The 14,013-nt window shown below is 34.7% G+C and overlaps 1 protein-coding gene across 1 annotated transcript; it reads left to right on the top strand.

Annotated features, from left to right (window-relative positions):
* The first annotated feature begins 6,281 nt into the window (after positions 1-6,281).
* On the top strand, positions 6,282-10,585 carry LOC126976332 (uncharacterized). The gene is made up of 4 exons (XM_050824625.1): positions 6,282-6,307; positions 6,656-8,144; positions 8,232-8,332; positions 9,799-10,585. Exons 2-4 carry the CDS (start codon positions 7,928-7,930, stop codon positions 10,237-10,239), a joined length of 759 nt encoding a protein of 252 aa, XP_050680582.1. The 5' UTR covers positions 6,282-6,307; positions 6,656-7,927; the 3' UTR covers positions 10,240-10,585.
* The last annotated feature ends 3,428 nt before the right edge of the window (positions 10,586-14,013 follow it).

Below are 14,013 nucleotides of genomic sequence, written 5' to 3'. Positions count from 1 at the left end.
AATATTGGCCTGTTATTATTTTAGCTTACGACGTACTTTATCGGTATAATATTTTATCAACCCTGATTGATCATTGCTAGTTTTCACTAACCTATCGATATGTTTATTCACTTTTGTACACGACTAGGTATTTTGGCAAAAGTCAAATCTATGGTTATAGAGTTCCTATTACTTCAAGTTTTTATATGTTATTTTTCTCAATTTAAGAAAAGTTCTGAGGTTGTCACAATCACTTTAAGAATATGAGATTAATAATTAAGTGTGTGTATTACATATTTAATAGATTAATGTGTGAGTTTGGCGACATCGGTTTCCATAGTAAAATGACATGATGTCACTTCTACAGTCAGACAATAGAAAGTGAAGGTACTGCGAAACTTTGTTTCATGAGTGCAGTATCTATACTTGTACATCATACAGAATGAAGGAAATTCAATAAAACCATCCAAGTACTGGTCGCGATCATTTTTGAGGAGACGACAGCAAGAAGGGGTCTATCGTTCCTTATTGAATGATTTAAGAATAGAAGATAATAATGCTTCACTTGACATCAAACGACTGGTCTCACTTGAGCCTCGAGTTGTACATTTGTACACAATAGTGGCGACAGAGTAACGCCCCCATGCCACTTCAACTAGTTTTTTCTGTTCTGTGGTACCAGTAGTCAATTGTGTTGTCAAATTAATTAACTTCTGCACTGACATGTCTTAAACAAGTTTAGCTACAGACCTACATCAAGTATAAAACATGAGATTATACTCTTATACATGTAGACAACTAATAGGTGACAAACAATTTCATCAGACAAGTTTCATACAAATATTGTCTACGACAAGTTTTATGCATTTGTATTTTGAAAACATTGCATATAACTTGTATTTGTAATTTGCATGAAACTTGTCAAATACGTGTATAATACCTTGGTGTAAACGAGGAGTTATGATAACATTATCAAGCCATAATTGACAGTTGCCGGCCCCGAAGTAAAAGTACTCTGTGGTCAGAGTAAGTAAATTTCAGTAACAAATATCATTTTAATAGTTAGATAAAAAATAGAATGAACGAAATCGGTGTTGCAACGTTAGAATACCATTTATTCCTCATTCATCCCTGTTAAACGGCAACATCGGTTTTTCTACGCGACAAGGCCTAGTCTTCGATGAGAGTTTTGTCACTCGTAGTGTGCATGTTAGGGTAAACAAGAAATTAACCGATGTCGACGACTTTTGTCTCCTTCGTCGCGACATATGTCGCGTTGCGCATCTTAGCCCGGCTGACTTCTTTTTTTTTCTCAGAGACTTTGGCTAGTTCAATTTCTTTTTTCTCCGGAGTAACGGTAGCAATCATGCTTCTTCCTAATTTTCTAGGTTTTCGAATCGATTTTCTGGGTCCAGCCTTAATTTGATCTCTGAATTCAAATGGAGTCAGAAATTTCACATTTCTATTTATAGATTGAAGTGGACTGATATTGCTTTCAGTTGGCTGTTGCGTTGGAAGTGAAAAATGCAGAAGGACTGTCGATAATTGCGAGGTCTCAGAGTAATAATCTCTCCATTAATGTGTGTTTAGCAAGTGTACGCGTCATAACTTTAATAAATTTAAAAGCAAATTATATTTTAATATAACAATATCAGAACGAATGTGTTTGGCAAGCCGTGCGTGTTCTAACCTATACGCTGTTGTGTTTACGAAGTCGAGAGAGAGTATATATATATACACATTCTGTTGTGTTTACAAAGTCCCGCGCATCTATGACGTGTATGAAAGATGTGTGTGTATGTATATGTACAATTTTTTTGCTTTTTTTATTTCAATAGAGAATCAACTAAAGCATCGACTACTGAGGTACAAAGGCACAAAGATGTAGAGAATATCGTGAGAGAAAGAAATTATAAAATACAATGGTACAAAATATAACTGCAGAGAGATCAAATGAATGTAGTGAGACTGATCAAGTACCAGCTAAAAACCCTAAAACTAATGCAGAAAGAAGAAAAAAACATCATGAAGCAAAGAAATTAAAGAAAAAAGAAAGTAAAAAAATACAATTAAACAAAAAAATAAAGAATATTACGAAAGGAAAAAAAAATTCAGGCTTTAAACACTTTAAATCATCATTGAGATGCGTAAGTTAAGATTTTTTTAACTTTATAAGGTATATTTTTTGGAGTAAAATATGATGTATTTTTAAACAATATTTTTTGATTGGTTAATTTTAGATCACGTGATAATTGCAGTGCAAAAAAAAAATGTAAACATCCAGAAGAAATACGTAATAACGCAGAAGAAACGCAGCAAAATAATTCATTTCACGTTCCATATCAACAGTTTAGAAACTGCCAGCACAAGGAATTTATTACCAAGATGTCAACATTCCTCCAGATGGAAATTGTTTCTTTTTTTCTATAAAAAAATTATGAATCTCTCAATGTCGCCTTTACGCATAAGGCAACAACTACTTGCTTCGCCCTTCGTTAACTCATGCATCAATCCAAATGGTGCAAGGTCAATTCTCACCAGTGGAACAGAGTATGCAGAAATGGATTGTATAAAAATATTTGCTAAAGTGTATAATCAGAATGTTTGTGTACATAATTACTATGTTAACACTAGAACTAACATAGAAGAAAGACAATTCCTTCATTTCAGAGTCAATGACTTGCAAAGTTTCATACATTTACATCTTCGAGTCGTACATTTCACACCATTAATTCATGTTGAAGAAATGAATATTAATAATAGAGCAGAAAATCAAAGTACTGAGAAAATATCTTCCCAAATATCCTCCGATGATGAACTTAGTGGAGATGATAACGATGAATATGATGCTGATATTGCTACTTTCAACGTAGGAATGAACGTCATTAATGATACAGTTCCAAAATATACAAAATATTATGAAGAAATCCATAGTCATCTGCAATTTTATAATATATTTAAAAAAAAAAGTATTTTGGTTATTCTTGCGCTGTTTGCGATAGACTTTGGTGGAAAAATGACTTGAAAAGTACTACTGGTGTACATGATGATATTCTAAAGTTGATATTGCTGGTAATATAATTAGTTTATACAAGATTTAATATATTTTAACAATGTGCAACATTGCTTAATTGACTATTATTACGTAATACGTTTTCTGCACCTTCAAAAAGCTCGGATACGATTCCCATATTGTTGAAATCATAATTGTGCAACGCCGCCATCGTGGATTTAAAAAATTACCCCAAATTCTTTCTCTGCGCCCTCGAGAACCTTGGATACGATACCCATATTGTTGAACTCATAATTTTGCGCGGCAGCCATCTTGGATTTCAAAAATGATCTCAAATTCGTTCTCTGCACCCTCGGATACGATACCCATATAACATACAAGATACACGTAATATAACATTTCTCTTTTACGTCGATAAACAAGTTTCACTTCAAAAATGCATAAAAAATATCACAGTATTTCGTACTCTTGCGCAACCGTAAGTTTTAAAAAATATTACGCGGTCCTTCCGGAGTGGGGGGTCGTTGACCCGCGTTGCTCGGTTCGTGTCTCAGCCGTGCCCGTGTCTATGCGTACCTATCGAATCTTATAGATATAATTATGTTCGAGCGATTTTTGCCTTAAGTGTTGGGAATACCTCGCCTTAAAGTTTCAGACCAATTTTTATGATTTTGTATGAATTTTATCTTTATAATGATTTCTTATCCGACTATCTTTATAATGCAACATACTTATTAATCTTAAGTAGAAATAAGAGCATCAAGGTAAACAGATTGTTAATTTTAAGTGGCATTCCTCACTTCTGGGGATTAAAAATATAAATTTATTTTGTACCAAAATTTTTGGATGATTCGGGACTCAATCCCACGCCTTTCGGGTTACCTACCGCTCTTACCGTCAGTCAGTTGACTGAACCGTCCGAGTAACGCATCGATCGTAAATCTTGGTATGTCTTCTTTAACTCTCAGGTTCTGGCTTCATGTACGTAAAATAATTAAATTATTGTCATTGAGTTGCGCTGTCAAAATACAACTGAACTAAAACTCTGCCTATAAGACTTGGCAGAGTTTTGATTCAGACAATTTTTTAGCATGATTATGTGTTTAGTTGTTTCTTGTACGTCAATATATTAAATGCATACATTAATTATAATATGTTACGAGGGCGGCACTGAAAATTTAGGGAATCAAGGTAGTGACACTACATTACTATTTAAAAATGTAATTATTGCTTTTATTCGTTTTATTAGTATTTTTTATTTTATTAGTATTCTCTGCGAAATTTGACACATTTTTCCATACGATGGAACCAATCATTGAAGCAACCATTCCATTCGGAAGTTGGGGTCTCCAAAATGGCCGTTTTGTAGGCGTCCACAGCTACTTCAGGTGATGACAATCTCTGCCCACGCAATTAATTCTTTATTTTAGGGAAAGTATAGAAATCATTAGGGCTTAGGTCGGGGCTGTACGGCGGATGGTCTAATAATTCTATGTTTTCTAGCTCTAAAAACTCTTTTCTCCTGTGCGCGGTGTGAGAACTCGCATTGTCGACGTGTGGCAAACAAATGCTAGCATACCATTCTGCATTAACCGTTCTTTGTCCCTCAAGAGGAATAGTCGCAATATGGCTGGTTTTGGAGACAAACGTGGCCATCATTTTTTTTAACACTCCGTAAACGAACAATTTTTGTTGGCTTTAACTCCTTTTCGAACACCCAAACTCGTGACTGGTTTTTTGTTTCGGGTTCGTACGCATATATCCAGGATTCTTTCGAGGACTAACCAAGTTTGACAAGACCTTGTGACAAGACCGAGAATCTTTTTTTAAATAAATAAATGGTATTTGATTTTTAAAACCAAGGAGTTTTCAATTAAAAAGATTTTAATAAGACAGGATCAGTGGTAATATTCCATTCCTGATACTTTTAGTCTTAGCCTATGTAAAATAGCATGCACGCGAGAATTCTCCTCAAAATAGACCACGCAAAAACGATACCAAGTGCGCAAAACCGATGATATTGAGAAAAGTTTGTAAGGTTTTAAATAAACTATAAAAACAGTTAAAAATTTTAGTCTCGTGCCAGATTTTGGCGAGACAACACGTCCTGAGGATGCCTCGTGTAGAGGCGAAACACGTGTCGAATTGTTTACAGACAAATATTGGCGGAATTAATACTAAAGAAAATTCAAATCATTTGTATAAGACAATAATTTTATACAGTGTTTTGGTACCAGGCCATCATAGCTGAAGAAGAGATTATCTTATGTATTACGGGAGTAGGTATAGCTCAATTCTGACGTCATTCGCACGAAGTATTATTACATAGACACCAGAAGAACATAAATATGGTAGAGGTGCTAGTAATGTACGTAAATAATCATCCCTACTCTGTGGTACTTAATATTTTTCATTGCGGTTGAAATCATGTGTCATCTTAGTAACAATGTACCAGGACTTCATATGCAGTTTAGAGGTTCATGCATAATGCACATCTTAAAATTATTATACAAGTGCTAACCCGTTGTTAAGCTGTTGCATAGCTTCTATCGTGGGCCTTGAGCGTGGAGACCGAATCCAGAAATTCCGTAACAAAAATAACCTAACACCGCTGTGCCGATCGGAGTGCCCCCCACTCCGGTGATACTTTTTAGTTTTGCCATCTATCCATGAATAGCAGAACTTTTGATGACTTTTTTGAAATATCACGCTTGTGTCTTTAGTTCAGCAACTCGCCTTTAGGTGGCATTGGTTGTATCGGCGTTACTGCGCATGCGTAATCCCCCTCTTCACCCCGCAATCGTGGTAGCCCACATGCTCATATTTTTCTTTGGTTGGACAATGTTCCTGTATAATTTGTGTACAAAGTGTTTTAAATATGAATAGACAAAGTGCATTTATTAATGAAGAAAGTCCGAAAAAATAGTGAAAGAAAATGAGTGAGTACTCTATATACGAGTACATACATTTTATTATTATTATCACAAATGCAGTATTATTTTTTGTTCTGTTAATTTATATATAATAATGCTATAAAGATAACCAAAATTTTTGATACTAAAATGAGCGATATTAAAATTAGCTCTCTTTTATACACACACACACACGTTTAGTTTAAATTCTCAATTTAGATTCTCAATTTGTGTATATATATGTGTAAATTCATTCTTCATTATGTATGTAACAGAAACCATTACACCAAGCACGTGTACTATTTAGTACCTTTGTTTTTTATGTAAAGGTAATTAATTACCTTTACATAAAACACACATTAATCCGGCGCAGAGAAAGTATATACGATATTATAGGCATTTAGTAAGTATTGCATAATATGTAGATGAACTTGAATTGTTTTGTTATTCGGTAGATTTCTCGTGGCAGGTATCGTCATGCTCGCTTAAATGCCTCTGCTTGTGGCGGCGACGTGGGGCGGGTCGTTCCCTTCCCTAAAATATGGTCGAGGGAGGCGATGGCTGGTCCATGCGTCATGCTCGTGAACGGGTGCTACTCGTGGGGGCTGGATGATCTTGTTACCGGGAGGTCTGCTTGATGTGTTTTTTTATTATTATTATTTCCTTTAAAGTTAAAGTTATTATATATTTTATTTTATGAAAATATAAAACTACGATAAATAAATTTATCAATTTCTTTTCACTTTTTTAGATCACTTAGTGTATCCAAAAAATAATCCGAGCAAAGCTCGGTTGCCCAGCTAGTTTTTTGAATGAATAATTGTATTGGTGTGTAATTACACTATAAATACCAAATTATTTATACCTAGATATTTTCTTTTTATAGAGAAGAAAAGCATAAAGAGCCAAAAAAAGAGCTTAAAAAAAAAGAAATTGTGAATATCAAAGGGCATTTTATCAGCGTCAAAAAGATTTGAAGAAAAAAAAATAAAAAAAGCACCAAAAACAAATGCTGAACGTCAAATCGTACGTGGATATGTAATTTGATTTAATAATATTTAAAAACAAATTGTAATATATGCCTCAGTATTATTTGACTTTACGATTTCCTCATTTTTTTCACACGAAAAGACGAAAATTGTGCAGTAATGAAGAGAATGTCGTGCAAGGTAGGGCTGTAACGCTACAGGAAATGGTGCTGTTGGGAAATTGGTACATCTAGAATTTGATGAAAGTAACACATTAATTAGAGTTTGGCTGGAATTTCTGTGGTTCAGATAAAGTGGGTAGAAAATGGGCAATCGGAAATAGGCAATCTCGCTGTTCCCATTGAATTACAAACAGCAAATATTTCATATTAACATCGGATGGAAAATGTATAGCCAAACGCAAACATTTTCCATTAACTTCAGCTCTTGCTCTAACTATACATAAGTCGCAAGGTGGAACTTTTGACGAAATATTATATGAGTATAGAAAGCACATTCTCAGGAACTCGTTTATGTTGCGCTCTCTCGGGTGACTACTATTGATAAATTGTATATCACGACAAAAAACTATTATTATACATTCAAGTTTTATCATAATCGAAAGCAAGCTGCGTCGACTGCATCTTTGTTGCAAGAATTCAAAAGACTGTCTTTAAAATATAGTGTTAAGACGATAGCTCAAAGTGTATTAGATTTCATTAGCTATAGAAATGGCATTTCAATAATGACTTTCAACTGCCAAAGTCTAAATAGTCACAAATACGATTTACAAAGCCCTATCCACACACTTGACAAACAATGGCAAACAGCAAACACGGACGTGTGGATGGGTGTTTGTGGTTGTTTGCCTGTTTGTGTTTGTGATGGGCAGTGTTCGGCATCGGTGTCGGTTTTTCTTGCCAGATTAAAGGATGTTTGGCAAACAGTTTGCGACGTATCCACATGTTTGGCAGCGTTCAGTAATGCGCGCGAGCTTGCGGGAGGCGGACGTATTTTCTTGCTACACTTTTTCGTTGGCGCGCAAAGCGTAAAAAATGTCTGATTGGTCAGCAACTACGATTCTGACATTTTTGGAGGCTTATCAAAATGAGCCATGTCTCTGGAATCCCAAAGATGCCGATCACAAAGCCTCTCGCCTCAGCATTATAATGAATAAAAGTGTCAAGGAATTGAAGACCAAAAAAGAAATACTGATGGCTACGTTCCGCAGACATTTGAAGAAAAAAAAAGATTCTATTCGGTCCGGTGCAGGTAAGTTTAAATAATCAATAAATATTTGTCTAAACACCCCTGCAATGTTCCTTGCGAATAAATTTTATTTTAATTTTATTTTTTCAGGATCCGATGATGTTTATACACCGGTCTGGTTTGCTTATGACCTGATGGAGTCATTTTTAAGACCGGTATATACCTGCTCAAATAACGTAAATTCAGAGGAAGTAAGTAAAACGACTTTTTTTCATTATGGTTTATTCATTCTTAATGAAATTTAAACTATCATTTATATAAAGATTTAATCAGATAAAGTTTTGATTATCTATTTGCAAGAATGGTAGCACTCTAGAAGACGTGACGTCGATTTAGAAGCTGATATTTTTTTCTGTATAGAGCTCGACATGTAGAACGATTTACTAAAATATTACATTGCGAAGCCTCATAATTTTCGAGAAAAAAAAATCCTAAAGTTACGAAAAAAATACGATTGGCTTAAGTGTTGTTTGACAGGCGGAAGGGGCTATAAGTGGTTAAATCTGGTAGAGGGTGGGGCCCCGATTATAATGTTACCACTCTTATTAGAAGGTAATGGATATTTTATCAGAAATTTCCAAAAAATGTTTCTAACCTCAAATCAGATAAAAAGCGTAATAAGTCTTCTGTCTGAGCCGCAAGAATATAGCTATACAGTCTGTATAAAAAAGGTGCAGTAAAACTTAAAAAGGTTAATTTAATATTTGAATGACCTTTTGGCACCTTTTTGTTACATCCTGTGACCTTACTTATCCTTTTTATATTACTTACTACTTACTTAATGCTACTACTACTTACTTATCCTAGTACTTACTAATTACCTATCCTTTCTATGTTGAGGGATAATTTTTAAATAATGCAGAATGCTAAGTAAATCTATTACAAAAATATAACGTAAATTCTTCCCTTATCTGTTTGGCATGCATAGGTGATCTACGGGGTACATTTGGCATGTTCTGAATTGCATTATATTCCTCTTCGTATTTTCGCCAAGATCCACGTGTTATTATTTCACCATTTCTGTCAATCGTATCAAACGTTCCTGGGGGGGTATATCTCTCTGGAGAGTTTTTTCGAAGGAAGTTATGTAGTAGTACACAGGTCATTGTTATTTCTGATACAGTAATGGGGTCTAAATAAATTGGACGACGGTAAATACGAAACTAGATAGACATTGATTGAATATTCTTTTTGGTGAACCGATGTTATGCTGTCCTGGGTAGGGTTTCATAACATGCATGCTCAATGCAAAAGCACCATCTCCTATGAAAACGTATGGAACGTTAACGTCCGATCCAGGAAGTGGGCATGGTATAGGAAAATCAATTTCATTTTTACATATATTTTTCCACAGTAATGAATTATTAAAGACGCCACCATCGCTAATCCTCCCTTGGCATCCTATGTAAACAAATATAAATTTGTAGTGGGCATCAACTAATGCCAATAGAACGATGCTGAACGTTTTCTTATAATTTAAATATTCAGTTCCGCTATGAGGTGGACTTTCTATATTAATATGCTTGCCATCTATGGAACCAAGACAGTGTGGAAATTTTCTTCTAAACCCTCTTTCTATATTCATCCAAGCATCAGCCGTTGATGGCATCTGAAAACAATCAAAATGAAGTAAATAAAAATTAATTATTTATTTCAGAGAGCATTGCCAGAAGAAAATGAAACTGCAGCTATAGAGGACGTAGAAGTTGTTGAAAATAGAGATTTAGAACAGCCTCTCCCTACACCAAAACCAGTGCGCCGTCGTCCAGCTACCGACACAGCGGAACGGCAAATGTCGTCTGCATTTGGACAGTTGACCAATATTTTAAGCAAAAGACAGAGGGAATATCCACCACCACCACCAAAAGAAGACGACGACTGCGAACTTTATGGAAAATTACTAGCGAAAAAACTGCGTGAACTTTCACCGGATGAGAGGAAACTATTTATGTATAATATAGACACATTGTTTATAAATAGAATTAAAGACAGGCTATTTAAGCGACAAACCCCATCTCCCCAATCAGCCCCTTATCAGGCATATTCTGTGCCATTACCAAAAACTTCACCAATTCCAATACGACCATCAACTTCCTAAACATCATATTCCGAACCTTTGCCAAATAATTCACCATCGGCTCCATATCGACCGTCATCTTCCGAAACCTCGTATTCTGAACCTTTGCCAAATACTTTAGTTTTAGGTTCAAACCAGCTATCAACCGCCCAAACGTCACAGTATTTACCATTGGTAATCAATTCACCCCAACCATTCACTTCTCAAAATCACGTTTATTTCAACCAATCGGGCTCATCAAATTCTACTCCTACCATTCAAATAATATCCAATGAGTTGATTTCCCAAAGAACAGAAACAAACCGTGTAAATGAAGCTTTAATTAAAGCTTATGAAGACTTTGATCGTGAAAATTGAGATAGTTTAATCGGCTTAATTTTTCATGAATTCATTTTTCATTTCAAATTATTGATAATAAAAATAAAAATTTATAAAAAACAACTCACCTTTATTTCATTTCTTAGAACATCATTAATTGCTTTGCAGACTTCAGGTATATTTTTTAATATTGCTTGGGGAGACACTTTGAATAAATAGTGTAAACTTTTATAACTGTCACCACTTGCGATAAACCTTAGTGTTATTGCTAGACGATATTTCGCTGGTATAGCTTCCCTGAAGTCCGTATCTTGTTTCGAAATCGAATAAAAATTTTTAAGTAAAATTAAATAACACGGCAAATTAAAGCCCAAATAATAGGTCTAAGCAGTACCTTGTACGATTTCTATGTATTTTAATCATCCACCATCGTCTTTGCTTTCTTCTTTTTTTCTTTTTTCTCTCTCTTGCTTTAATTTAAAATACAAATATGTCAATCCGAAAGTAATAGCTGCCACAAGCTCGTCGTCCGTCATGTTTGCCTATTCGCAATGTTATGAACGTTCGCCAAGCATGTGGATGGCTGTTTGTGTTGGGTGATTGTGGTTGGTGTTTGGGACTTTGTTTGCTGTTTGCGGTGTTTGTGACAAACAGCCAGCGTGTGGATCCGGCGTAAGATTTTGTTAGGAGACAAACAAATGTGTTGTTTCTTACCGAAACTTGCATGACGCCTGATAATCCGATTGAAATACCTAATTTCAATTGTATTGTTCAATTCAAACGAGATACTGTTCCGAAAGGTGGAGTAGCTATTTGCCAAAATAATAATAATTTTACTAATGTTATGACTCCGAATATTGAAATAAATACGAGTATTGCACACGTTAGCGATGTTAATGTTAGGAGCTAATTTGTTGGAGATATTTGTGTTTATGCAAACTTAGAAATAGCCTACACATAGTCATGGTAGCAATTTACATTTCTCCGAATCCAAAATTGGACGTGGAAGAGCATTCTATGCATCGCACTTTACTGGATTACACTGAAGAAGGGTCGAAATTATTTGGTACAAATGGTAATAAATTTCCACTTATTTTGGCTGGCGATTTCAACATCAACTTCGCTGATAAAAAATCAGAGCGGTTGACAACTTTTCTTTAGAAAATATAGAATTTGAAAATGAATAATGATCCACAAGAATCCACAACAAAATATGGGACCACCATTGACGCAGTATTTTCCAGATATTTAGAAGATATCAAGTCTGAAATTTATGTTTCTTATTTCAGCTACCATAAACCTATAGTTTCAATGATAAATATTCGTGAATAACTTACATGTATTGTAACACAATAAAAATATTTTGAACAATATTAACTTCTCATTTATTTAATAAAAAAAAAATTGTTTTCTTGTCGGTCACCATGCTCAAAAAGTGTAACTTGAATTAATATCAAAGAACAAAAAACAAAGGAAAAAAAATACTGCATAAATAAATTAAATAAATAATTACAATTGCATAAGTTGATAAAAAATGCTATGCAATAGCTTTACCGCGGCAGTCCCCGAGTGCCACACGTCTTTTTTTGTTTAATATACAATTAACACGTTTTGGTTGGATCACCCTTTACTATGATCACAATAATTGTTAAGGACGTAATTCAGCGTTAGATAAAGCTTGCGGTGCTCACTTCAGGGTTACTGCATCCTTCCGTGTGGCCAGCTAATTAAATGTTGCCAGGATAGCCCGCCGACTAATGGAATATCGCGCCCAATAAATCTCTAACTTTGCTGCATAACCATAGAATAAACTAAAGCACAGACATGGTATTTACTAAAATTTAATTAATAAATTTATAAACAATTTAATTGTAAATTTTAAAATAAATAAAAATGAACAAATAAAAAGAAAGAGAAAAACGTTGCAATATTTAAATATTATTTTATTATAATAATTGTAGCAAGTAAACAAATATTGTAAAAATGCATGAATATGAGAAGTAAGAAATATAAGAAATGGCTTACTTAATTTTATTATTTTTTTTAATGAAAGCTCGTCCAGTACTTTTTAATGTACATTGAATGAGACTGAACTACCACGCTCTGCTGTGCTAACGCTCTTTCACGTTTAAAGTTTACTTGAGTCGACTAACAGCCGTTCCAAATATTCACTCTCTCTCTTACTTCAGATAAAAATCGTAACTATCGTCGACTTTTCTGTCCCAATAAACTTATCGATGGTAACTCACCTTATCCGTACACGCTGTTTGTCAATGGGACGACGTAGAGCTTACCAGCAATAGAAATTGCAATTCACGGGTCCCAATATAAGGCGATAAGAATGACTTATCGGGTATATTGGGACAGCTTCAGATTATTGACAGCTAATTACTGATAGTAGAAGGTAGTAATTTATCTCTATCTGTAGATAGTATATTGGGAACGGCCTTAAGGCAGCGCGATCAACCAGAGAAAAAAATACCAGATTGATAGAATATTACACATTAGTAAATGTTAAGTATTTTGTTGAAATGATACCTAACCTACGAAACGGGCAAGACTCGATTATGGCAGCACTCGCACGGATAATGGGTAGATTTAAGTATACGCACAGGTTAGTGCCTAGAACCAGTGCCTATAATAAGAACGTTATTTATTTCCACAAAATTGATTCAGTTAAAATTAATTTGTAGCTTCTCGACTTTAGTTGAACAACATGAACCACACCCGGCCCCGCGGAAACAATTGGCACTCTGATAGAAAAGCCATTACGACTTGTTATACATTACCTACCTAGTCCTAATATATTTTCATTGAGCTTATATGCCTACATAAATATATAATAAATATGTTTGTGCTCCTGGCACTCTTACGCACATTACGTAGGTACTTACAGAATTCGAAAAATTCATAACGATTAAAATACCTCTCTAACAAATGTTCTTGGTTAGATATTTGTGAGATGTGTTGAGCGAGGGCAGTTCATTTTATTTGCTTTCATCGAACATGAAATATCGATGTTATTTCTAATAACACGAACTGGATTCGTTTAATGAGATAAATAACAACGGCACAGCCAACTCCGATGAAGATTGTAAGTACTTGTAAATACGAGAAATAATAGTTTATTGTACATTTAACAAACACGAACTACATTCCGTGCCTTGTGTGTTATTAGTACCTTCGTACAACTGATTTTTTTTAAATACTTAAAGATATCTAAGAACTAGAAAGATATAATATCACGTCACATTCATATCACGTCAAAGTCTGGTTAAGGTTCACCAAGTTTCTTGTCTCTGAGTAGATACTCAGGTAGAGAGAAAGCAGTAGTGATCTTAAGATTAAAAGACCTGACAAAAAGACATAAACTTAACATCTTATGTATCAAGGTGACGAGTCAGTTGTAATGCCGCTCAGCATTTTTGGACAGGGTGTATCAATTACTAACAGCTGAACGTCCTGCTCGTCTCGTCC

This window comes from Leptidea sinapis, chromosome 40 (assembly GCF_905404315.1).
Source record: "Leptidea sinapis chromosome 40, ilLepSina1.1, whole genome shotgun sequence".
In the NCBI taxonomy this organism is placed as follows: domain Eukaryota; kingdom Metazoa; phylum Arthropoda; class Insecta; order Lepidoptera; family Pieridae; genus Leptidea; species Leptidea sinapis.
This window is presented reverse-complemented; position numbering and strand designations above follow the sequence as displayed.